Source organism: Vipera ursinii (genome assembly GCF_947247035.1).
Source record: "Vipera ursinii genome assembly, chromosome: Z".
In the NCBI taxonomy this organism is placed as follows: domain Eukaryota; kingdom Metazoa; phylum Chordata; class Lepidosauria; order Squamata; family Viperidae; genus Vipera; species Vipera ursinii.
In genome coordinates this window covers 3597303-3623291 of record NC_139517.1, presented here as the reverse complement: position 1 = coordinate 3623291, position 25989 = coordinate 3597303, and the positions used below count along the sequence as shown (strand labels likewise).

General features: G+C 44.7%; 1 protein-coding gene and 1 long non-coding RNA gene across 2 annotated transcripts in view; one reads left to right on the top strand and one right to left on the bottom strand.

Moving 5' to 3' along the window:
• Positions 1–10077, bottom strand: part of LOC310649308 (myosin-6-like) — a gene marked incomplete at both ends in the record, with an annotated part of 36248 nt that extends 26171 nt beyond the window's left edge. The window contains 7 exons of the mRNA XM_083377649.1: positions 434–497; positions 1660–1752; positions 2481–2589; positions 2727–2754; positions 4310–4466; positions 8432–8575; positions 9877–10077. Of these exons, the coding sequence (XP_083233775.1) occupies positions 434–497; positions 1660–1752; positions 2481–2589; positions 2727–2754; positions 4310–4466; positions 8432–8575; positions 9877–10077 (796 nt within the window). The remainder of the gene's footprint in view (positions 1–433; positions 498–1659; positions 1753–2480; positions 2590–2726; positions 2755–4309; positions 4467–8431; positions 8576–9876) is intronic.
• LOC310649446 overlaps positions 1–25989 on the top strand; it is a 313283-nt gene that overhangs the window by 42982 nt on the left and 244312 nt on the right. The window lies entirely within an intron of this gene.

Sequence of the window (25989 nt, the reverse complement as noted above, 5' to 3'; positions counted from 1 at the left end):
CCCCCCATTTTTCCCCCCAAACGGTTTTGGAAAAAAACAACAACAAAAAATTTCCCCAATTTTTCCAGTTTTTCCCCCAGGCCTTTCCATCTCTAGGGCTCAGGACCTTACTGGTTAGGAGGCCCTTAGGCTGGACGTGGGCCAGGGAACGAAGATGGACATAATAATAATAATAATAATAATAATAATAATAATAATAATAATAATAATAATAGAAGAAGAAGAAGAAGAAGAAGAAGAAGAAGAAGAAGAAGAAGAAGAAGAAGAAGAAGAAGAAGAAGAAGAAGAAGAAGAAGAAGTTGGAAGGGAACTTGGAGGTCATCTAGTCCAACCCCCTGCTCAGGCAGGAAACCCTACCATTTCAGACAAATGGCTGTCCAGTCTCTTCTTAAAATAAAATAAAATAAAAGTTTTATTAACCAGGGTGACTTACACGTCTCAATATCAGCGGATGCCAACTTGCCTGTTGCTCCGAAATGAATTCGGATGAATTTACCCTAGGTAGAAATACGAGTATAAATAGGTTTGAATCAGATCTTCCAGTCCTCAACTTATAACCATTTGTTTAGCGACCGTTCAAAGTTATGACACTGAAAAAAAGTGACTTAGGTCTAGTCCTCGCACTTACAACCGTTGCAGCCTCCCTCGCGGTCACATGATCAAAATTGGGATGCTTGCAACTGACTCATATTTATGACAGTTTCTGAATTCCGGGGTCACCTGATCCCCATTTGCAATCTCCCGACAAGCAAAGCCAAAGGGAGAAGCCGGATTCGTATAACGACCATGCAATTCACTTAACAACCGCAGTGATTTGCTGGGTTCACTTAACAACCGTGTCACTGATTTAACAACCGCAAGGATTCAACTGTGGCAAACAGGTCGTAAAAGCAGTTGTGACTCCCTTAAAAATCACTTCGCTTAGCAATGGGAACGGTGATCCGAAGTGCGGTCGTAAGTCGAGGGCTAATTCTAAAGGTCATCCTCGACCTATGACCACAATCGGACCCAACATTTCTGTGGCTAGGTGAGAGCGTTGTTAAGTGAATCACTGCGGTTGTTAAGTTTAGGGAAGTGAGTCCGGCTTCCCCCTTGACTTTGGTCGCATAAGGGGATCACGTGACCCTGGAACGCTGCAACTGTCATAAATATGAGTCGGTCGCCAAGTGTCTGAATTTTGATCGTGTGACCACCAGGATGCCGCAGCCCTTGTCCGTGTGAAAAATGGTTGTCAGTCCCTTTTTTTAGCGCTGTTGTAGCTTGGAACAGTCAATAAATGAACTGCCGTAAGTCGAGAACCGCATGTACTATGGAACTGACTGATGGCTTCTGTAAGATGGCAGCTTCTTCAAGGTCTACCTAACCTTGTGGAGTAGGAAGAGAAATGAGATATTTTCCTCCTTAATGCCCTCCACCATGATTAATCTAGACCAGGGGTAGGCAACCTTGGCTCTTTTATGACTCGTGGACTTCAACTCCCAGAATTCCTGAGCCAGCCACGCTGGAGGGGAAAAGGGAGAGGTTTCCAAGCTGAGTCATGCTGGCTCAGGAATTCTGGGAGTTGAAGTCCACAAGTCATAAAAGAGCCCAGGTTGCCTACCCCTGAACTTCTGGAGATCTTTTCTTATTTAAGTCCAACTTTAGACTCGGAAAACTCACAAAACGGGAAGAATTGTCGTTCCTCAAAGTTTTGGCGTTGCCGAAGGCTTCTAAGGCAGGATTGGCCTGGATGATTTGATCTTCCAAGGTCCCCTAAAGAGGAACCAAACAGACAAAAAAGGAAAAAAAATCCAGATGAGGAGAAAGATAATTTGCGTTTTCATCCCATCTTTCCGTAGAAACGGTTCCCCTATTCATGAATGAGGCAGTACAACAGTGTTCCTCAAACTTGACAACTTGAAGCTGGGTGGACTTCAACTCCCAGAATTCCCCTTTCCTGGCTGGGGAATTCTGGGAATTGAAGTCCACCCTGCTTAAAGCTGCTAAGAAAGAAGCTTCCCCAGTTTGATGTTCTCCAGCTTCTCCAGGTTGATGTTCTCCAGAAAACACCAGGAACATCTTGTCAGGAGCATGTTATGAAAGAAGCTTCCCCAGTTTGATGCTCTCCAGCTTCTCCAGGTTGATGTTCTCCAGAAAATGCCAGGAACATCTTGTCAGGAACATGCTAAGAAAGAAGCTTCCCCAGTTTGATGTTCTCCAGCTTCTCCAGGTTGATGTTCTCCAGAAAACGCCAGGAACATCTTGTCAGGAACATGTTATGAAAGAAGCTTCCCCAGTTTGATGTTCCCCAGCTTCTCCAGGTTGATGTTCTCCACAAAACGTTAGGAACATCTTGTCAGGAACATGCTAAGAAAGAAGCTTCTCCAGGTTGATGTTCTTCAGATGTTAGGCTACTAGCCTCATCACCCATAGCTAAGCACATCTGGAGGGGACTGGATTGGGGAAGACTCCTGAAAACCCCAAACCATAAGAAGAACTACCTTGGGGGAGTTGGTGGCCTCTTTCTTGCGGTCTCCGATGGCAGCAATGCTGGCAAAATACTGGATGACTCGTTTCGTGTTGACCGTCTTCCCTGCACCGGATTCTCCGCTGAAAAGGAGACAGAATAAGGGGGGTGGGGAAGGGGGTATCTTTGATTTATGACTTCTTAAGCCATCCCGTTTTTTTAAAAAACGAACTCCTCCAGCTTGTAAAGCTGTAGTTCGAACGTGCACTTTGATACTCACGTGATGAGGATAGATTGATTTTCTCGATCTGAAAGAAAACGGCAATTGTCAAGATAGTGTTGGAATTGGAGTGGAGCTGAATTTAAACCCGTTAATGCATCTTTGACAATGAATGGCGAGCTGACACCATCCAGAGGTAGGTTGCTAAGTGGGTTGTTCCCAATTTTAGGACTGATTTGGTGACAGTTCCTAGATTAGGTTGTTGTTCACTGTTAGCTTGTTTGTCTGAGTTGGTACTTTCTCGATTGGGGTGTGGTTTACCTCTTGATTGTTGATCTAGGTCAGGGGTCTTCAAACCTGGCCCTTTTATGACTTGTGGACTTCAACTCCCAGAATTCCTCAGCCAGGCACGCCTGGCTGAGGAATTCTGGGACTTGAAGTCCACAAGTCATAAAAGAGCCAAGTTTGAAGACCCCTGATCTAGGTGTTAAACTCTGGGTGTTGATTGCTGGTGAGGAGGTTTGGGGGGGGGGGTCTTTTGGTTTCCTTTCTGGCTTTTCTGATTCTGACTTTTCAAAGGTATGTAGTTGTTGCTTATCTCTGCGTGCCCGTTGATGGCTGATTTGTCTGAGTGCCAGGCTTCCAGGAATTCTCTAGCTTTTTTGGACTTGGCTTGGTCACAGGGGTAGGCAACCTTGGCTCTTTCATGACTCGTGGACTTCAACTCCCAGAATTCCTGAGCCAGCCATGCTGAGGGGAAAGGGAGAGGTTTCCAAGCTGAGCCATGCTGGCTCAGGAATTCTGGGAGTTGAAGTCCACGAGTCATAAAACAGCCAAGGTGGCCTACCCCTGGCCTAGGCCGCTTTATGACTCGTGGACTTCAACTCCCAGAATTCCTCAGCCAGCATGGTGGAACTATGGCCCTTTCATGACTCGTGGACTTCAACTCCCAGAATTCCTGAGCCAGCCACGCTGAGGGGAAAGGGAGAGGTTTCCAAGCTGAGCCATGCTGACTCAGGAATTCTGGGAGCTGAAGTCCACGAGTCACAAAAGAGCCCCAAGGTTGCCTACCCCTGGCCTAGGAGGCTCACACTTTCCCAGTTGAAACTATGTTAAGTCTGTCCATGTCTTGGGAAGTTACTAACAGCCTAATCGAGGAACCACTCCCAACCACACCCACTAGTATATACAAAGAGAGGAGACCCCACTCTCTTCCACAGTGGATGAGGTTACCTCGTTGGGCCATGAAATGTCTGCAAGAAGACAGCCAAGCGCAGAGAGCACCAAAGACCACGCAGGCTCCCTCCCCCCATCCTCTTCCTCCTCTCTGCAAACCCCCCTCGCTTCTAGCACTGATGATGTTCCCTAGTTTGGTAATGAGATGTCTGCAAGAAAGCAACCAAGCTTAGACAACACCAAGGACCCCACAGGCCTCCTCCTCCTCCTCCTCCTCCTCCTCCTCCCACACTCTCTTCTAGCACTGATGATGTTCCCTAGCTTGGCAACGAGACGTCTGCAAGAAAACCACCCAGCTGAGAGAGAGCAGCAAGGACCCCTCCTTTCAACCTTGAGACACAAAGTCTCCTCTTCTACAGCGGCTTAAAAAAAATATCACCTGGCAAATCTGCGTGAAGCCCTCCTACCTGTCAACATGTATTGATACGCGTTGTCGGAGATGGAGAAAATATGGGGAGGGGCTTCGCTCCTTTTTTTCCCCCTGTAGGCAGCCACAACCTCAGCGTTGTAAACCGGGAGCCATTTGTACGGGTTGACCGTCACGCAGAAGAGGCCTGAATACGTCTGCGGGGGTGGGGTGGGAGGGAGGAGGAAATAGCAAAAAGAATTTTTTTAAAAAAATCACCCAAAATTGCATGATTTGAAGCATAATTATAATCTTTTTCATCATCATCGTCGTCGTCATCATCATCGTCATGATCGAAATGACTCAATAGGTAGACAAAAATGCCAAATCCAGTCTGAACGTCTGGCTGACTATGCGAATAATAATAATAATAATAATAATAATAATAATAATAATAATAATAATAATAATAATAATAATAATAATAATAAAAGTTGGAAGGGATCTTGGAGGTCATCTAATCCAAACCCCTGCTCAGGCAGGAAACCCTATACCAGGGGTAGGCAATCTCGGCTCTTTTATGACTCATGGACTTCAACTCCCAGAATTCCTGAGTCAGCTGACTTAGGGATTCTGGGAGTTGAAGTCCATGAGTCATAAAAGAGCCGAGGTTGCCTACCCCTGCCCTATACCATTTCAGACAAAATGGCTGTCTTCTTCCGGATTATTCCTCCCACCTGGTGTTCTTCACACTGGGTGAACTCTGTCTTCCACGATTCTCAGCCATGGCCACGCTCACTGAGGAATTCTGGGAGTTGAAGTCCAAACATCCGGAGAAGTTTGGCTCAAGGAATTATTTGGTGCAGGGACCTGTAAGGGCAACCTGGAGGTGGCGTTGGAGAACAGTTCCACACAGGTAGTCCTCGACTTACGACCATAGTTGACCCCAGAACTTCTCTGGCAAAGTGAGACATTTGTGAAGGGAGTTTTGCCCCATTGTTACGACCTTTCTTGCCACAGTTGTAAAGTGAATCAGCGCAGTTGTTAAGTTAGTAATGCAATTGTTAAGTCAATCTGGCTTTCCCCCGCTGACTTTGCTGGCCAGAAGGCCACAAAAGGGGATCACGTGATCCCGGGGGAATGCTGCGACCGTCGCAAATACGAACCAGTTGCCAAGCGCCTGAATTTTGATCACGGGACCACGGGGTGGAGGCTGCAAAGGTCGTTAACTGTGAAAAACGGTCATAAGTCACATTTTTCAGCGGCATTGTAACTTTGGTCACTAAATGAAAAGTTGTAAGTTAAGGACTAGCTGTATTTGGCAAGAAAGAAACAGGTTCCACAAAATACACCGGTAAAGAGATCTTTTTCTTCCTAATTCATAAAAAAAGCGATTTTTTTTTTTTAAAAAAGCAGTTGTGACATTTGTGTTGATACCCAACCGGAAACACATTTTGCTCTCCTAAAAGGTCACTGTACCATGTGCACAGTTTGCCATTTATTTTTTTAAAAAATGACGTGTCCTTTTCGTTTTTCCTTGGATGATATATAAATACGACGAATATAAATAAGAATTGATTAGATTTCTAAGAGCAACGGATTAAAAAAAAAGATTTGAAGGGCTTGTAAAATTCAATCCTAGCAAAGCCTCTTGACTTAGGCTGACCTGTCTCTTGGTATTATCAAAATTGCAAATGTGGTATTGGACCAGTTTAAGGAGCAGGGTCTTGTGAACATCAGAAACAGAATAGAGCTGGGAGGGACCTTTGAGGTCTTCTAGTCCAACCCCCTGCTCAGGCAGGAGAGCCTATACTAGGGGTCTTCAAACTTGGCCCTTGTGTGACTCGTGGACTTCAACTCCCAGAATTCCTCAGCCAGGCGTGAGTCACAAAAGGGCCAAGTTTGAAGACCCCTGGTCTGGATCCAAGCCCGCGGTTTCATCAAAATGGCCGACTGAGGAATTCTGGGAGTTGAAGTCCACAAGTCACAAAAGGGACACATTTGAAAACCCCTGGTCTGGATCCAAGCCCGCGGTTTCATCAAAATGGCCGACTGAGGAATTCTGGGAGTTGAAGTCCACAAGTCACAAAAGGGACACGTTTGAAAACCCCTGGTCTGGATCCAAGCCTGCGGTTTCATCAAAATGACTGACTGAGGAATTCTGGGAGTAGAAGTCCACAAGTCACAAAAGGGACACGTTGGAAGACCCCTGGTCTGGATCCAAGCCCGCGGTTTCATCAATATGGCCAACTGAGGAATTCTGGGAGTTGAAGTCCACAAGCCATAAAAGGGCCACATTTGAAGATGCCTGCTTGTGGACGTCAACTCCCAGAATTCCTTAGCCAGGCACGCTGGCTGAGGAATTCTGGGAGTTGAAGTCCATAAGTTATAAAAGGGCCAAGTTTGAAGACCCAGACCATTTCAGACAAATGGCTGCCCGAAAATACTTTCCAATCTGCTCACCTGTGTCTGATCATTGGCAAGCTACAGATAGCCCTTGACATATGACCATATACGTCCTCGACGTATGATGACAGCTGAGCCCCAAATTTCCCTCACTAAACGAGACAGTTGTGAGTTGTGCCTCATTTCACGACCTTCTTCAGCGTTGTTAAGCGAATCGCTGCTGTTCAGTGAAATGTGCAGTTGTTAAGCGAATCCGGCTTTGCTGGGAAGGTCGCAAATGGCGATCGCATGAGCCCTGGGACAATGCAACCATGCCGGTTGCCAAGGGCCCAAATTTTGATCATGTGACCCTGGGGTGCAATCTACATACCGTGCATTTATGTACAGCGCAATGCAATTTTGCAAAAAAATGGGCTTTGAATGCATGATTGTGGCCAACATCTTGACTTTTTTGACCTCTCTTCCTTCCAACACCCCTGTGTGGGGACCCAAAAGTGTTTATTTCAAAAGGCAACTGGACTTTGTTTTTCCTTGAAATCGTTTCGCTCCTCATCCAGGAAGCTTATTCAGTTCTGACTGAATGGTGGAGGACGGAAGGATTTCTATTCCTTTACAGTCATCTGGTCGTTAGTACTCCCTCTGAGAGTCGTTGAGGCCACTTAGAGGTTTATTTGTGCCTTCAGGGTCCCCTGAACCAGAGTGCAAATGGGTGTGCAACCTTCTTGGAACTCTCGAAAGGACTGTGTTTACCCAAGATAAACCTCCAACGATTCTCAGAGGGAGTCCTAACGACCAGGTGACTGCAAAGGAACGTAAATCCTTCCGTCCTCCACCATTTCAGTCTGAACTGAAAAAGCTTCTTGGGTGAGAAGCAAAACGTCTTCAAGGAAAAACAAAGTCCAGTTGCCTTTTGAAAAAGCACCTCTGGGACCACACCATCAGCTGGATGATGGTGAATCTCCATAGACACCTGTAACGGGGCATCAGCCGAGATCCTCAGCTATGTGGGAGTTGTCAGGATAATGATGTAAAGGCTAAACCGCTCATGTTAATGATGTGGTGTAAGGCGGATGATGCAATAATAGGAATGACTCAGCAGGTGTGTGTATCCCTTTAAGAGTCTTGAGTATAAAAGGGAAGCTTTTTGCTGGAGTCTTTCTCTCTCGTCCGTTTGACTGCTGTTACTGCTGTGCATTGGAGTTTGCTGTTTCACCACGTTACACATTTTGTTTCTATATTTGTAGATAGGTAAAGGTAAAGGTTCCCCCGCACATGCGTGCTAGTTGTTTCCAACTCTAGGGGCCAGTGCTCATCTCTGTTTCAAAGCCGAAGAGCCAGCGCTTGTCCGAGGACGTCTCCGTGGTCATGTGGCCAGCATGACTGGACGCCAAAGGCGCACGGAACGCTGTTACCTTCCCACCAAAGTGGTCCCTATTTTTCTACTTGCATTTTTACGTGCTTTCAAACTGCTAGGTTGGCAGAAGCTGGGACGAGTAACAGGCGCTCACTCTGCTACGCGGCACTCGGGATTCGACCCGCCAAACTGCCAACCTTCCGATCGACAAGCTCAGCGTCCTAACCCACTGAGCCACCGCGTCCCTCTTTTGTAGATAGCGCCATATAAACCACCACTTAATACGGGCCACTGTTTACTGTATTTACTCCCGGGTCACCTCAGCGCAATAAGACTGTGCATGCTCTGAGCAGGAGTGCTTCGAGGAGAAAATAAACCCTTGTTTGGAGTGCAGCAGCCAACAACGGACATGTTTTTACTCACATAGATCATCCAGGAGGCGTAGCGTTCCTTCAGGTTGTAGAGCACGGCCGGTTCGTGCAGAAACGTCAGCATGGCCATATCCTCGATCTTGTCGAACTTGGGTGGATTCTGCTGGTGGATGTCGGCCTCCCTCACCATCACTGTCTGAAAAGGTTCAGAAAGAAGGAACAGGGGTTAGCCGGGTGTAAGGGCCCGCGACAATGTCATTGGGAGACAGGAGGAAAAGCTGCAGGCAAGACAGCCATCAGATCAGGGACAACTCAACCCATGGAAGGAAAGGGGGAATGGGAAGCATACCGGAAGTTTCCCCTCTCCCCCCCTAGTTTTCTGGAAAGTAACACAACCACGGAGTCGGAAGGGACCTTAAAGATCTTCTAGTCCAATCCCCTGCTCAAGCAGGAGACCCTATGTTGTTTCAGACAAATGGTTGCCCGATCTCTACATAAGAACCTCCAGTGATGGAGCACCCACAACATCTGGTGGCAAGCTGTTCCACTGGTTAATTGTTCTCACTGTCAGGAAATTTCTCCTTAGTTCTAAGGTTGCTTCTCTCCTTGACTAGTTTCCATCCGTTGCTTCTTGTCCTGCCTTCAGGTGCTTTGGAGAATAGGTGGAAACCCCCCCCCACACACACACACTTCTCTGTGGCAGACCCACAAATACTGGAAGATTGCTATCATGTGACCCCAAATCCTTTTGGCCCAAGAAAAGCAGGAGAGAGGTGCTTTCAGACTGGAAAAGACACCAGGTAAGTGTAACATTAGTAATCGTGGTTTGTGCTTCTTGGTGGACTACCTCAAAGGGCTGACGCCGAAACTCTTCTCAAGACCCCAGAAGGAAACTTTGGAAAGTGGGACTATCCATCTGGCATCCCTGGAAAGATACTAGCTCCTCTCAATTCTTTGAAGGCCTTGATATTCATCCTTCACTCTCGGTCGAGATTCCACCATAGAATCTCCTTCCTTGCTCTTGACTCCACACCTTTTCAAATGTTGTGAGTCACGATTCTCACCAGCCCATCTTGGACCATCATCTCAACCATCTCCCCACCCCCACCACCCCCGTTGTCATGTTCCTTCTGGAACCCATCTTTCCCAAAAGTTCTCACTTGTCCACCTTGGAGACCATCCCAACCATCTCCCCTCCATTGTCCCCTTCCTTCTGGAACCCACCTTCACCCCCAAATTCCCACTTGTCCACCTTGGAGACCATCCCAACCATCTCCCCTCCATTGTCCCCTTCCTTCTGGAACCCCTCCAGAAATTCCCACTTGTCCACCTTGGAGACCATCCCAACCATCTCCCCTCCATTGCCCCCTTCCTTCAGAACCCACCTTCACCCCCAAATTTCCACTTGTCCACCTTGGAGGCCATCCCAACCATCTCCCCTTTGTTGCCACCTTCCTTCTGGAACCCAGCTTTTCCACCGCCACTTTCTCCGCCCACCTTGCCGCTCTCCGTCTGCACGGTGATCATGGCTCCTTCCCGGCTCATCACTTTGCCCTTGACAAATTCCTCTTTCTCGTCGGGCACAAAACACTCGTTGCGGCTGTCGAAGGGCCGAGTCTGGGCTTCCAGGCGCTCCTTGTCCGACTTGCGAAGGTAAGGAGCCGCGGCTCCGAAGTCAGCCATTGCTGCATCACCCATTCTACATCGCCGGAGGAAAGGAAGGGAGAGCAGGCCGAGAGGGAGATTGAAGAGAAAGGGATGCACAATCCCACACAAACACGGAGTGAGTGTTGAACAGTGGCCCTTGCACTTTTGTGGTCCTAAAAGCTTGAGCAACTTTTTTTAAAAAAAATATATATTTTATTGGGTTTTCTTTAAAATAACAATCTCCAGTGCCTGGTGTACAGTGTGTTTTCTTGGTTTATATATTTGAAAAAACAGCAACAATAATAATTAATTAATAGTCAGTAATGACTGATCTTTATTTATTTTTATTTATTTTATTTTTATTACATTTATATCCCGCCCTTCTCCGAAGACTCAGGGCGGCTTACAAGCTTAGCAGTAGCCTTCATTCTATGTATATGCCTGCTTATTAGGGCTTTCACACACACCCCCAAGCGGCATTATTACAAAGTCAGCTTATTGCCCCCAACAATCTGGGTCCTCATTTTACCTACCTCGGAAGGATGGAAGGCTGAGTCAACCTTGAGCCTGGTGGGATGCGAACCTGCACTAATTGCAGGCAGCTGGTGTTACTTAAGGAGGCATCAGCCCACTGCTCCACCAAGGCTCTATATAATTGCATAATTAGTATATTAATTAGTATTATATTTCTTTGACCTTCCCTTCTCCCAATTGTATTCTTCAACCTTAAACAAATATTATATCTATATCTATATCTATATCTATATCATCTATATCTATATCTATATCTATATCTATATCTATATCTATATCTATATCTATATCTATATCTATATCTATATCTATATCTATATCTATATTATTTTTTATTTTTTATTTTAATCCCATTTATATCCCGCTCTTCTCCGAAGACTCAGGGCAGCTTACAATTTAAGCACAAACCAATGTGCTTAGCAATATGTATGTATGTATGTATGTATGTATGTATGTATGTATATGTATATATGTGTGTGTGTGTGTGTGTGTGTGTGTGTGTGTGTGTGTGTGTGTGTGTATGTAGGTCTTGGCGTATTTGGGTCTTTTCCCATGTAGGATTGAGGGTGTCTTGACGATGTTTTGACGAGGTCACACTCGCTTTGCTCGCACAAGCACGAAACCGAAGACACCAGCCTGAAGATGATGAGTGGGACCTTGTCAAAACGTCGCCAAGACACCCTCAATCCTACATGGGAAAAGACCCGAATATATAACATAACATAACATAACAACATAACATAACATAACATAACATAACATAACATAACATAACATAACATAACATAACATAACATAACATAACATAATTCCCCAGCCAGTCATAATTTATGAGGGGTGGATTTCAACTCCCAGAATTCCCCAACCAGGCTTGCTGACTGGTGAATTCTGGGAATTGAAGTCCATACATCTTAAAGTTGCCAAGCTTGAGAGATACGGATCTTTTTACATTTCTATAATGGTGTAATGCAAGCATTCAATGAAATCTTTATTATGGTCATAAAATTTTCCTGAAACATGGATTCTCCATGTAGCTTATATGTAACCATGCAAAGAACGGAAAAATAATCTACAATCTACGCTGTGGGAAAGTTCGTTCTTATTTTTGCTGTCATTTTTATTCTGTTAAAAACTCTGTGTATGGAACAAATCACGGAATTTCCCTAAGATCAAATGCTTCAATAATCCTGATTTTTGTTTCCACAGGGATGGGATTCAAGAACATGAGCCTCACGGATAACATGGCTGTTATTTATCATCTTTTCCGGCTCAGTAAAAATGCAATTCATCCCACAGAGAATTTAGCGTTTGAATTTTATCAATAGATTTTTCAAGAAGAGCAATTGACTACCCATTAACCTTTCTCAAAGGATAAATTATATAAAAATATTCTGCTGTCCAAGCCATTATTAATTTAGCTGCCATCGATAAACACGCAGAGCAGTTCCTTGTCAGATAATTTAGTATTAACCACCTCAAAAATATAAAATCATCCCAATTTGAGGGCCGAATTTAGTTCTAACCCTTACTTCTTGGAATATTTTCTCCCAGAAAGGCATCGTTTTTTCATTTACTCATCTCTGGGGGGAAAAAAAAATCCCTTCTCTTGGCACCCCTCCAACATTTTCAAAAATATTTGTGAGGTGTTTGCGCTCTCTTATTGGACTGAAATGCCAGCCCTGAGTGATCTCCACCGAAATGCTTATATAAAAGCTGATAAAAAGCCGCCAGATTTTCCAAATGTTTGCCTTTCATAACTTCCATTTGTCCACCTTTGAAAGAAATGAGCTCTCCACACATCTATGAGCTGGCAGATAAAGATAAAACATAGAATAAAACAGGGTTGGAAGGGACCCTGGAGGTCATCCAGTCCAACCCCATGCTCAAGCAGGAGACCCTATGTAGTACATATGTTATACAAGGGGGAAATTTGCTATTTCTATTGGTGATGGTTAAGTTTGGGGGAGGGACTATAAATTGATTGATTTATATCCCACCATTACAAACCACTCAAGGCGGAGAACTTAGCTAATACTTCTTCTTCCTCCTATTTTCCCCAAAACAGCAACAACCTTGTGAGGTGGGTTAGGACGAGAGAGAGAGGGACTGACCAAAGCTCACCCAGTCACCTTTCATGTCTAAGGCAGGACTAGAACTCACAGTCACCTGGTGATTAGCCCTAAGTCACCCTGATGGCTTTCGTGCCTAAGGCGGGTCTAGAACTCACCATTTCTTGGGGATTGGCTCAAAGTCACCTTGACAGCTTTTATGCCTAATGTGGAACTAGAACTCACAGCCACCTGGTGATTGGCTCAAAGACACCCAGCTGGCTTTCCTGCTTAAGGTGGGACTAGAATTCACAGTCACCTGGTAATTAGCCCAAGACACCTGGATGGCTTTTATGCCTAAGGCGGGACTAGAACTCACAGTCTCCTGGTGATTGGCTCAAGGGCACCCAGCTGGCTTTCCTGCTTAAGGTGGGACTAGAACTCACAGTCGCCTGGTAATTGGCCCAAGTCACCTTGACGGCTTTTATGCCTAAGGCGGGACTGGAACTCAAAGTCTCCTGGTGATTGGTCCTAAATTACTGGCTGTCTGGGGGACTGTGGGCCTGTCCCTCTCTCTCTCTCAAGCCAGCCTACCTCACAGGATTGTTGTTGTGGGGGAAATAAAACTTTAATAAATATATAAATATAATAGTAAGTGTTTTGGAAATGTTCACCACCCTTGAGTTATTTGTAAAAATAATGAAGGTAGGATACCAAATCAATAAATGAAATAAAGACATATGATTACCTTATTTTTTTTTTAAAGGAATTTCATCCGTGCTGGTGGCTTGACCAGGAACACAGTGCCGAAAAATGCAGTCAAGAACCCCCTTTTTGCATCACTTCCTAAAAACCTGCTCAGATGCACCAGGCATCAAAAGTTGGTTTTTGAGGGCCTTCCTTCACCCAACATCTCCTTGCTTAACCCAGGGGGTAGGCCACCTTGGGGCTCTTTTGTGACTCGTGAACTTCAACTCCCAGAATTCCTGAGCCAGCCTGGCGCAGCTTGGAAACCTCTCCCTTTCCCCTCAGCGTGGCTGGCTCAGGAATTCTGGGAGTTGAAGTCCACGAGTCATAAAAGAGCCAAGGTTGCCTACCCCTGGCTTAACCCACCCACGGTGTTTACCCCTTCAGAAGAAAGGGAGATCATCATCATCATCCTCATCCTCATCATCACCATGTTGGAAGGGACCTTGGAGGTCATCTAGTCCAACCCCCTGCTCAGGCAGGAAACCCTATACCATTTCAGACAAAATGGCTGTCCCGTCTCCAGTGTTGGCGCCTTAACGGGTGGCCAAAAATTAGAAAAATAATAAAATAAAATAAAATAAAAGTCTTACCTTTAAGAAGCTTGCAAGGAGACAACGAAGGAACAAAAAGTGGAATTGGAGGCTGGAGTGGGGTGGGAAGAAAAAGAAACGGAGAAAAGAGTGAAGATCTAAAAAGAGGCCAGACTTGAAGCATGGAGGATTAGGCCCATTTGGGAATCTGAGGTTGATATTTTGATATTTCCGGGGGCAGCTGGACTCGGATGTCAGAGGGGGTGGACAGCTGCCCTCGAAAAGTTGTGATACATGATGGAGGGGGGGGACCGTTTGCAAACCTTGGATAATTTGGTTTTTTTTTCGGGTGGGGGGTTGCAGACGTGCCAGAGGAGAAGAGATTACAGAGGCAAATTCTATCCTAACTTTTATTTACGAGGATTTTGACTGAAGAACAGGAGGAGGGAAGAACAGAAGAACAGAGCTGGGAGGGACCTTGGAGGTCTTCTAGTCCAACCCGCTACTCAATTTCAGACAAATCCCACTTCAGACAAACGGCGGTCCAATCTCTTCTTAAAAACCTCCAGTGTTGGAGCACCCACAACTCCTGAAGGCATGAAGCCATCCTTTTGAGTAGTTGTCCTCACCGTCAGGAAATTTCTCCTTCGTTCTAGATTGCTTCTCTCCTTGATTAGTTTTCATCCGTTGCTTCTTGTCCTGCTTGCATCTCAGTAGCCAATATTTCTCCAGATTTCATCCTCTCTGCAATCTTTCTCTCTCTTTCTCTCTTTCTCTCTCTCTCTCTCTGCCCCCGGCTTCTGCTCTGCCACCTGTCTGTGAACTGTTTTACACCAGCACCTTCAACTAGTTGATATGGTTTACAAGTGACCTTCCCTTCTTCTCCTGCTGGTTTATGGTTAATCTTTATTTATTTAACCATCCCTGCGTTCTTCTCGTCTTCCTGGCCGTTGCACCCGCTGAGCCTACGGCTTCTGCTAAATTTTCTGCAAAGCTTCTCTTGTTGGTTGCCAACCTCCAGGGCCGACTCAGGGGATTCAGCGTAACAGCGTTGGAAGGGACCTTGGAGGTCTTCTAGTCCAACCCCCTGCTCAGGCAGGAGACCCCATACCATTTCAGACAAATGGCTGTCCAGTCTCTTCTTAAAAAGGAGGAAGAGGAGGAAGAAGAGGAGGAGGAGGAGAATAACGGAGTTGGAAGGGACCTTGGAGGCCATCTAGTCCAACCCCCTGCTCAGGCAGGAGACCCCATACCATTTCAGACAAATGGCTGTCCAGTCTCTTCTTAAAAAGGAGGAAGAGGAGGAAGAGGAGGAGGAGGAGAATAACGGAGTTGGAAGGGACCTTGGAGGCCATCTAGTCCAACCCCCTGCTCAGGCAGGAGACCCCATACCATTTCAGACAAGTGGTTGTTCAATCTCTTCTTAATTGCAGCAAGATTTCTGGCTGTTGTACCTGCCACGGGTTGTCCAGTCCTACTAGTGTTTCTCAAGTTTGGCCACTTTAAGATATCTGGACTTCAACTCCCAGAATTCTGGGAGCTGAAGTCCAGACATCTTCAAGCAGTTAAGCTTGAGAAACCCTGCATAGCCATCCAGATCTTTCATCGATGCTGTCCTTATTTGTGATCACCCACATTGGATGAGAAGCTCTGTAGATGCTCCTCAACTGTGGTTCTTCTAACCGTGCTGTGCCTCCATCCTCACAATCCATGTGTGCACCCCCTCTCTTTTGATCCGAACCCAACTCCTCCATCCATTCACGTCTTCCAAGAAGCCCCCCCCACACACACACACTAAGAGGTCCACCTTGCAAAGATAGGCTTCCATCCACTCCTCTGATGGAGGCATGGAGAAAACAGCTTCTTCTACTAAGTTTGTTCTTTTCCAGCCCAAGTTGGTAAGGTTGTATGAAAAGAGCTCTGGGTTGGAACACGGGTTCAAGAGTCTGGGTTCCTTCCTGACTAGATCTTCCTGGCACAACTCAACCGTTCCATTCGTAAGAAGTTCATACTTACTCCCTGGAGATGTGCCGCTCTGGAGTCCCAGCAAGATTTGAGGCTTTGATGGTGGCCTCTTTCTTTATATCCGCCCTTCCAAAATAGCATCAGCTGCTCCCCACCCCCCTCTGCCCCCCTCCCTGAGGGCCCTTTCAGTTGTGAGTGACATGTTGACAAGGAAGTGGTCCTACAAGAGGCCATGTCTGACCATGAATGGTGCTGCTTTTTAAGCTCCTCATCGGCTGCCTTTCTCCTCCTCCTTCCCTCATCCTTTGATGCTCTGAGGAGAAATAACATTCCAGAGGATGGAGGTGGGAGGGGTGATGGAGGAGGAACACATGCGTGTACACATACATACTGGTGTAGGGCACAGGTGGTGACGGGCGGCTGATAAGCGAGCAGAAGCTTCTGTTCAAGACTCTGTAGAGATGAAAACTGGAAGAGGAGACATTCTCAGCCAGAATTTATTTATTTTTTTAATTTTTTGGGGGGGGCAAGGAAGAAGATAATGGATATATCCTTAAATTCTGCTCTTCCCCCCCCCTCCACCGCATGCTGTTTGATGGAGATTGTGCATTAAGGACTCTTGTGCAAAAATCAAGGTGGGTGTAAGATGTTTGGGGCCAAACACACACCATACTCTTTTGTGTTTCTGGAATTGGGCACTTTTAAGAAGCGTGGACCTCAACTCCCAGAATTCCCCAGCCAGCCCACGCTCAGTTTGGATTACTGGCTTGAAGAGGCTTAAAAGTACAAGCCTTAAATCGGGGTTGGGTCCGATTTGACAGCTTTAAGACGGGTGGACTTCAGCTCCCAGAATTCCCCAGCTAGGGTGTGTGACCTACAACTCCCAGAATTCCCCAGCCAGCCTCGCTCAGTTAGGATTACTGGCTTGAAGAGGTTTAAAACTACAAGCCTTAGATGAGAACTGGACCGCTTTAAGACGGTCGGGCTTCAGCTCCCAGAATTCCCCAGCTAGGGTGCGTGGACTACAACTCCCAGAATTCCCCAGGTTGAGGAACACTGGAATCAAGAAAAGAATTTAGTAAAGGTAAAGGTAAAGGTTCCCCCGCACATGCGTGCTAGTCGTTTCCGACTCTAGGGGCCGGTGCTCATCTCCGTTTCAAAGCCGAAGAGCCAGCGCTTGTCCGAGGACGTCTCCGTGGTCATGTGGCCGGCATGACTGGACGCCAAAGGCGCACGGAACGCTGTTCCCTTCCCACCGGAGTGGTCCCTATTTTTCTACTTGCATTTTTACGTGCTTTCGAACTGCTAGGTGGGCAGAAGCTGGGACGGGTAACAGGCGCTCACTCTGCTACGCGGCACTCAGGATTCGACCCGCCAAACTGCCGGCCTTCTGATCGACAAGCTCAGCGTCCTAACCCACTGAGCCACCGCGTCCCTGAAAAGAATTTCGAAGGATTCAAAACTCACAAATTGTGAGAGTGTCAGAATTTGCACTCATCTCAAACCTGACCTGTTTTTTTTTTAATTTTTTTCAGTCAAGTCGGAAGTCATCTTTCTGGGGTTTTTTTTCTCACCCCCCCCTTTCAGTTTGTAATTACGTTAAGGACATGTTCAATAAATATTATTTTAAAATGCACAGGTATGCCCAAGTGTGGGGGAGGGGGGTTTTGTCAAAAAAGTCAAACTGGAAGCCCCGCCCCTTTTTAGGTGTGAAGCCCCGCCCCTTTTTAAATGTTCGTCCCACTTTTTAAAGGGACAGAACTGCGATTCTGCTTCGCTGCCCCATTGGGATTTTACCCCATATGGATGATACTGAGGTAGAGAAATAACACAGGATATTTTTTTTGGGGGGGGGGGGTTCCACCATTTAGATAGCCAAATTTAGGGGTGGGGGAATAGAGGACTAACAGAAAGAAACACTCTCCTTTTCCCAAGGTGCGGATGGCGTGCTGCTTAATCATGATTACTTGCTCGAAGAGGTCTAAAAGCACCAGCCTTAGATCAGGGTTTGTCCGATTTGACAACTTTAAGATGGGGGGGAGGAGACTTCAGTTCCCAGAATTCCCTAGGTTGAGGAACACTGGAATAAAGACAATGCCAGCCTTGGACTGAAAATGTCAGGGTTAAAAAAAAAGTACCGAAATATCGACTCACCTCCCGAGTTTTGTTTCACTATCTGCTGAGGGGTTGTTGTTTTTTTTATTTTTTATTAAAGAGTTTTACAAAAACAAAATTTTACAATATATCCCCAAATCCCTCCCACCCCAAACCCGCCCACTTCCCCCCCCCACTTCCCAGAGCTAAATACAGGATTATAGTTACAATAATCATATTCTAAATAAAAATTATGCATAATATACAATTAACCAAATTCATAATGTGCTTTAACTCCCCTTTAACATAACTACATACAAAGTACCAATAACAATATCCCACTAAAATCTACTCATAAGCTAAATGGAACTTTTTAGTCCCATATTTGTTCTGAATATAATTTATCCATCTCCTCCAAACTGAAATATATCTTTCCTGTGAATGATCTTTCAAATAAGCAGAAATCTTAGACATTTCTGCAAGATTCGAAACTTTAAACACCCATTCTTCTATAGTGGGCAAACTATCCTTCTTCCAATATTGTCCCACCAGTAACCGGGGGTTGTTTTTTTTTTTTTGACATGGTTTAATAATAATAATAATAATAATAATAATAGAATAGAGCTGGAAGGGACCTTGGAGGTCTTCTAGTCCAGCCCCCCACCTAAGCAGGAGAACCTGTCCTATACCATCTCAGACAAGTGACTGTCTAGCCCAGGGGTAGGCAACCTCGGCTCTTTTATGACTCATGGACTTCAACTCCCAGAATTCCTGAGTCATCTGACTCAGGAATTCTGGGAGTTGAAGTCTATGAGTCATAAAAGAGCCGAGGTTGCCTACCCCTGGGATAGCCTCTTCTTAAAGTGGAGTCATTTTGAGTACTGCCCCATACTTAATATTTTGCTGTTTTTGAGTTTCACCCACCACTTGAGATATTCCAAGACGTGCAGTGAGATAAATAGTCCAAAAAATAGAATTAGTAAACACAATTTTGGAACTTTAAGATGATTGGACTTCAACTCCCAGAATTCACCAGCCAGCTGTGCTGGCTGGGGAATTCTGGGAGTTGAAGTCCATCCATCTTAAGTTCTTAAAATTAAGAAACGTTGAATAATAAGAATAATATTCCTCCCTTCCCTTGTTTGTTTGAGGCTGAACTTTCAGAGATAAAACCAAGTGGGTGGCAGCTAATTATGGTTTTAATTGTCTTTTCCTTCTCCTTGTGCCCTCTGAAGGCTAAATATGGCTCTTTTTTAGGCTCATGCCTTGCCGTGCATATTTTCCTGCGAGACGGACCGAGACAGGAAGATCATTTTATTACAATTTATCAGAATATTCAGATAAAAAGGGATTCCTCTCATTCAAAGACGGAGCCCCGATCCTTAGCTCGCGTCCCCTTTTCTATTTAACCGTGTCCAAGAAAAAAAATGGTTGGACAAGATAAAAGTAATCCTTCCTTTGCACACGAAATCAACCACAAAGGTTGTTTGAAGTTAGATAACCAAATGCCAGCTGACTCTTAAGAGAATTTTTCTTATCAGGAGATAGTCTCCAGCCGTCCTTCTGTAACTTTATCTAGGGATGTGATATATGTATATATATATATATATATATATATATATATATATATATATATATATATATATATATATATATATATATATCCTTATCACCATTTTAAAAGAGAGAAAAGGAAGTCACATCAAAACGCAAAGTAACTAGGTTTAAAATGCAAAGTAAAATACAAAATAAATACGTTTGCTAACAAATTACAAAGCCCGTGTCCTGCGCCCCGCACCATGGAGAAGACCAGATGCTGCTTCAGTAAAGATGATCTTACAGGCTGATGCTTGGATTTAGGATTCATTTAGTGTAGTAGGGTTTCCTGCCCGAGCAGGGGGTTGGACTAGAAGACCTCCAAGGTCCCTTCTGTTATTCTATTCTATTCTATTCTATTCTATTCTATTCTATTCTATTCTATTCTATTCTATTCTATTCTATTCTATTCTATTCTATTCTATTCTATTCTATTCTATTATTCTATTCTATTCTATTCTATTCTATTCTATTCTATTCTATTCTATTCTATTCTATTCTATTCTATTCTATTCTATTCTATTCTATTCTATTCCTTATTTTTATTCTATTCTATTCCTTATTTTACTATTCTATTCTATTCTATTCTATTCTATTCTATTCTATTCTATTCTATTCTATTCTATTCCATTCTATTCCTTATTTTTATTCTATTGTTTATTTTACTATTCTATTCTATTCTATTCTATTCTATTCTGTTCTGTTCTGTTCTGTTCTGTTCTGTTCTGTTCTGTTCTATTCTATTCTATTCTATTCTATTCTATTCTATTCTATTCTATTCCTTATTTTTATTCTATTCTATTCTATTCTATTCTATTCTATTCTATTCTATTCTATTCTATTCTATTCTATTCTATTCTATTCTATTCTATTCTATTCCATTCTATTCCTTATTTTTATTCTATTCTATTGTTTATTTTTCTATTCTATTCTATTCTATTCTATTCTATTCTATTGTTTATTTTACTATTCTATTCTATTCTATTCTATTCTATTCTATTCTATTCTATTCTATTCTATTCTATTTTCTATTCTATTCTATTCTATTCTATTCTATTCTATTCTATTCTATTCTATTCTATTCTATTCTATTCTATTCTATTCTATTCTATTCTATTCTATTCTATTCCATTCCATTCCATTCCATTCCATTCCATTCCATTCCATTCTAATTTGGCTTGTTTGGAATAATCTTTTTTAAAAAAACTTCCAACTCCAGGGACGACCCCCAAGGTGCATGTGCCAAAAAAGTCAAAATGGCATCCACAAGCATTCCATCTTGTACCACGTTGTTGTTTTTTTTAAAAAAAAGTGCCTCGGAGGACATGTAGACCAAATCTAAATAGTATTACAACTACTAAGTACTACTTGTAGCTTTTTCAATCCATGGTAGAACTACCTTACGCAGATTTACTTTCTACTCATTTACAATCCCTGGTTGTATAAACAGAGGCACAGAATCAAAATCACATGAAGTGTTAGTACTGCTTCATAAAGCCTCAGTAAGGCCTCACCTTGGAATTCTGCATCCAGTTTTGGTCACCACATCACAAAAAAAGATGTTGAGATTTTGGAAAAAGTGCAGAGAAGAGCAACTTAAGATGATTTAAAAGCCTGGAGACTAAAACCTAGGAAGAACGGTTGCAGGAATTGGGTATGGCCAATCTAGAGAAAAGAAGGACTATGGGGGACATGATAGCAGTCTTCCAGTATTTAAGGGGCTACCACAAAGAAGAGAGGCGTGAACTTATTCTCCAAAGCACCAGAAGGCAGGACAAGAAGCAACGGATGGAAACTCATCAAGGAGAGAAGCAAGTTGGAATTAAGGAGAAACTTCCTAACACTGAGAACAATTAACCAGTGGAATGGCTTGCCACCAGAAGCTGCGGGCACTGGAGGTTTTTAAACAAGAGACTGGACAGCCACTTGTCGGAAATGGTGTAGGGACTCCTGCTTGAGCAGGGGGATGGACTAGATGACCTCCAAGGTCCCTCCCATCTCTATTTGCTTGCTTGCTTGATTACACTTATGAGTAGGAGTGTTTTGACCCTTACCAAAGGGGGTTTGGTGGGGTAAGGAGCTACGCAGGGCGTTTATGACGCATTTTTCTGCTTGCAAGTTTTCCCACCCTCCAACAAGAGGCTGGGGCAAAACGTATCTTCTCGACTGCCCATCTTTTGAAAGAAGAGGCTATACTTTTCTCTATTCGAAGAAATATGGGGACAGCTTGCATCAATAAAAATAGAAAACTCTGGGTGCCAAAGGCTGAAGAGGTCTATGGTCCATCTGCTGGCCTCACTCTCTTTCCCCGCCTTTGACCTGATAACAGTGTTTAGCATGGAAGCGCTATTTCACACGATATCTGTCCTCCAGCGTTTGAGGGGCTGCCACAAAGAGGATGGAGGTCAACCTATTCTCCAAAGCAACTGAAGGCAGGACAAGAAGCAACGGATGGAAACTGACCAAGGAGAGAAGCAACCTGGGATTAAGGAGAAACTTCCTAACAGTCAAGACAATTAACCAGTGGAACAGCTGGCCACCAGAAGCTGTGGGTGCTCCATCACTGGAGGTTTTTAAGAAGAGGCTGGACAGCCACTTGTCTCAACTTGTGTAAGGTCTCCTGCTTGAGTAGGGGGTTGGACCATAGAAGACCTCTAAAGTCCCTTTCAGCTCTATTCTGATTGATTGACCTTGGGGATGGCTGTGGTCAACCAAATGGCTTCATTCTCTTCCCCACCTCTGACCTTGGGGATGGCTGTGGTCAACCAGTTGGCTTCACCCTCTTCCTATCTTTGACCTTGAGGTGGCTGTGGTCAACCAGTCAGCCTTACTCTCTTCCCCATCTTTGACTTTGGGGCCAGTTGGCTTCTCCCTATTCTCCACCTTTGGCCTGGGAGCTGGCTACGGTCAACCAGTTGACCCCACTCTCTTCCCCATCTCCAACCTGGAGCCTGTCTGGGCTCAACCAGATGGCATTTCCCTCTTGCCCATCTTTTACCTTGGAGCTGGCTATGATCAACCAGTTTCACCTTCTTCCCCGTCTCCAGATCTGTCGTTGGCTGTGGTCAAGCGGTAGGCCTCACCCTATTCCTTACGTCTGACCTTGGGCAGCTCAGCAGGTTGCAGAGGAGCGAAGCAAAGCAGGTTGTTTGAGGGGACAGGGTCTAGCAAGGGCAGGCTAAGATGGGTAACGGGCCGCTGGGATTACCTCAGCCTTGAAACTCTGCACCTCACCTCCTGTGGTTCTTGGATCTGGTGTTGATTCTCAGCTGTGTTTGTTGACCACCGAGGGAGGAATGGAGGAATGGAGAATGAGACAGGTGTGGGTAGCTGGGATGAACCCAGGGGTGGAATTAAAATGGTGGCTGGAAGGGCAGGCCTGAAGGTTTGGCAATGTTTAGAGATTAACACCTCCTTTGTTTGTTACACTAGGCTGTTACACATTCTCCCTTTTGTGGTAGGGATGACAGGGAAAGAAACAGATGGATTGGTGGGGAAAAATGAGAGGCTGTGATTTATTGATTTTTTTAAGGACAAACGTTAAGAGCCTTCACACGGCAACGGTGCTTCCCGTGTTGTGGGCCTCTGCCATTGTGAGTCTAGAGGACGCCGGCTTCCTTTGTGCAAAAGGACAAGCTTCTAGTCCTCATTGCGGAGGGGATCCTGCTTCACCCAGCCTGCTTAACTAGGTGAGTTGGATTTGCATCACAGGGTTAAAATTTAAGTTAGCTTGGCTAGGATTGTTGGACCGTTGCACGACTTTGCATCGTTTTGCCCATCCCGTCCTTTGCAAATCTGGTTTATGGCAACGTGGTTGTGCACGCGCAGAATAAGAGGGAGTTGCACAACGAGGTCAATACGTTGGGCGAATCCAGCTAATGCATTAGCCAAGGAAGCGTTTGTGGTAATGGTGTGTTCTTGCTTGCTGTTGCCATCAAAACTAAGGGATAAAAAATTAAAAATGCTTGCTGCTACCCAATATAAATACAAAAAAATAAATAAATCCCCGATGCTGGTTGGGGAATCCTGGGAGTTCAAATCCACATATCTTAAAGTTGCCAAGATTGAGAAATACTTGTGGAAGTGATTGGAGGCCCCAATGGACAATTTTATTTTATTTTATTGCAGCAAACTCTGGTCCATAAAAAAAGAGGAAAAAAGCTCTCATTAAGAAGAACATGGACAATAGCTTTAGATCAGGGGTCTTCAAACTTGGCCTTTTGATGACTGGTGGACTTCGACTCCCAGAATTCCTCAGCCAGCGTGCCTGGCTGAGGAATTCTGGGAGTCGAAGTCCACCAGTCATCAAAGGGCCAAGTTTGAAGACCCCTGCTTTAGATCAAGACCCATGATTGATGGCGCCAAAGCTCTCCTGCCTCTTGCTTTCAAATGTATTCGTAGTTGTGGTTTGTTGCCTAGGGCCTAGGCCAACATGTAGCCCTTTTGAAAAATCAGAAATATCTCCTCAGAAATCTAGATGTTCTCCAAACGTGGGCCCGAATTCCCCACATCAGAACTGCCTTCTCAAGCAACAAGGACAAAGTCTACATGTACTCCAAACGTCTTTCTATATTCCTCAGAAGTATCTTCTCAAACCAGAAGGATGAAGTCTAGAGGTTCTCCAAATGTGGTCCTCAATTCCTCACCCCAGAAGTATCTTCTCAAAGGATGAAGTCTAGATGTTCTTCATTCCTTCCTCATATGTTTCAGCCTCCAATCGCCTGATCATTTTTACTGCTTTTCTCTGCACTTTTTTTAAAAGAGTCTCAACATTTTTGCTATATCGTGGTGGTGACCAAAACTTCGACACAATATTCCAGGGGTGGCTTTACCAAGGCATCATAAAGTGGTACCTAACCCTTCTCATGATCTTAATTCAGAGTAGGAGTCATGATTCCCCCTAAAACAGGCGTTCAGGTCAAACCCCTATCGCATATCTCTTCTCCAAAGCACCCGAAGGCAGGACAAGAAGCAACAGATGGAAATTAATCAAGGAGAGAAACAACCTGGAACTAAGGAGGAATTTCCTGACAGTTAGAACAATTAACCAATGGAACAGCTTGCCACCAGACGTTGTGGGTGCTCCAGCACTGGAAGTTTTTAAGAAGAGACTGGACAGCCATTTGTCTGAAATGGTGTAGGGCAGTGGTGGCGAACCTATGGCACGGGGCAGGGCAGGGGGGTGGCAGTTTTCTGGGCACTTGGTGTCTAAAAGGTTTGCCAGCACTGGTATAAGGTTTCCTGCCTGAGCAGGGGGTTAGTTTAGATGACCTCCAAAGTCCCTTCCAACATTAATAATATTAATATTAATAATATTAATATTAATAATAATAATAATAATAATAATAATAATAAGAAGAAGAAGAAGAAGAAGAAGAATTAATTTAATTTAATTTAATAATATTTGTATACCGCCCTTCTCCCTGAGAAGAAGAAGAAGAAGAAGAAGAAGTAGTTGGAAGGGACCTTGGAGGTCATCTAGTCCAGCCCCCTGCTCAGGCAGGAGACCCTATACCATTTCAGACAAATTTATTTATTTATTTATTTATTTTAATTCCATTTATATCCCGCCCTTCTCCGAAGACTCAGGGCGGCTTACAAGCTTAGCAGTAGCCTTCATTCTATGTATATGCCTGCTTGTTAGGGCTTTCACACACACACCCAAGCGGCATTATTACAAAGTCAGCTTATTGCCCCCAACAATCTGGGTCCTCATTTTACCTACCTGGGAAGGATGGAAGGCTGAGTCAACCTTGAGCCTGGTGGGACTCGAACCTGCACTAATGGCAGGCAGCTGGTGTTACTTAAGGAGGCATTAGCCCACTGCTCCACCAAGGCTCTATTTGGCTGTCCAGTCTCTTCTTAAAAACCTCCAGTGATGGAGCACCCACAATTTCTGGAGGCAACTGGTTGATTGTTCTCACCATTCGGAAATTCCTCCTTAGTTCTAGATTGCTTTTCTCCTCAATTAGTTTCCATCCGTTGCTTCTTGTCCTGCCTTCAGGAGCTTCTTGCCCTGCCTTCAGCAGCCCCCCAAATATTGGAAGACTGCTATCCTGTCCCCCCTCGTCCTTCTCTTCATTAAACTAAACATACCCAGTTCCTGCAACCGTTCTTCGTATGTTTTAGCCTCCAATCCCCTGATCCTCTTTCTTGCTCTTCTCTGCGCTCTTTCCAGAGTCTCAACATCTTTTTTCCCCCCTCCCCATAATGGGGTGACTAAAAGCGGACGCCATATTCTAAGTGTGGCCTTACTACAAGGAAACAAGGGCGTCTCCGAACACGGGCTAAATTAAACCTCTACACCTTGTGGTTAAATAACTCAAGTTGGGGAGGGGGCTGCAAATTGGTCCACCCCGTAAAAGATAGCCCCATCTTTGCCGGGCTGGAAAATTCCCCAGGACAATGTCTGGGGTCTCAGATGAGTTTGAGGAACAGGACCACCC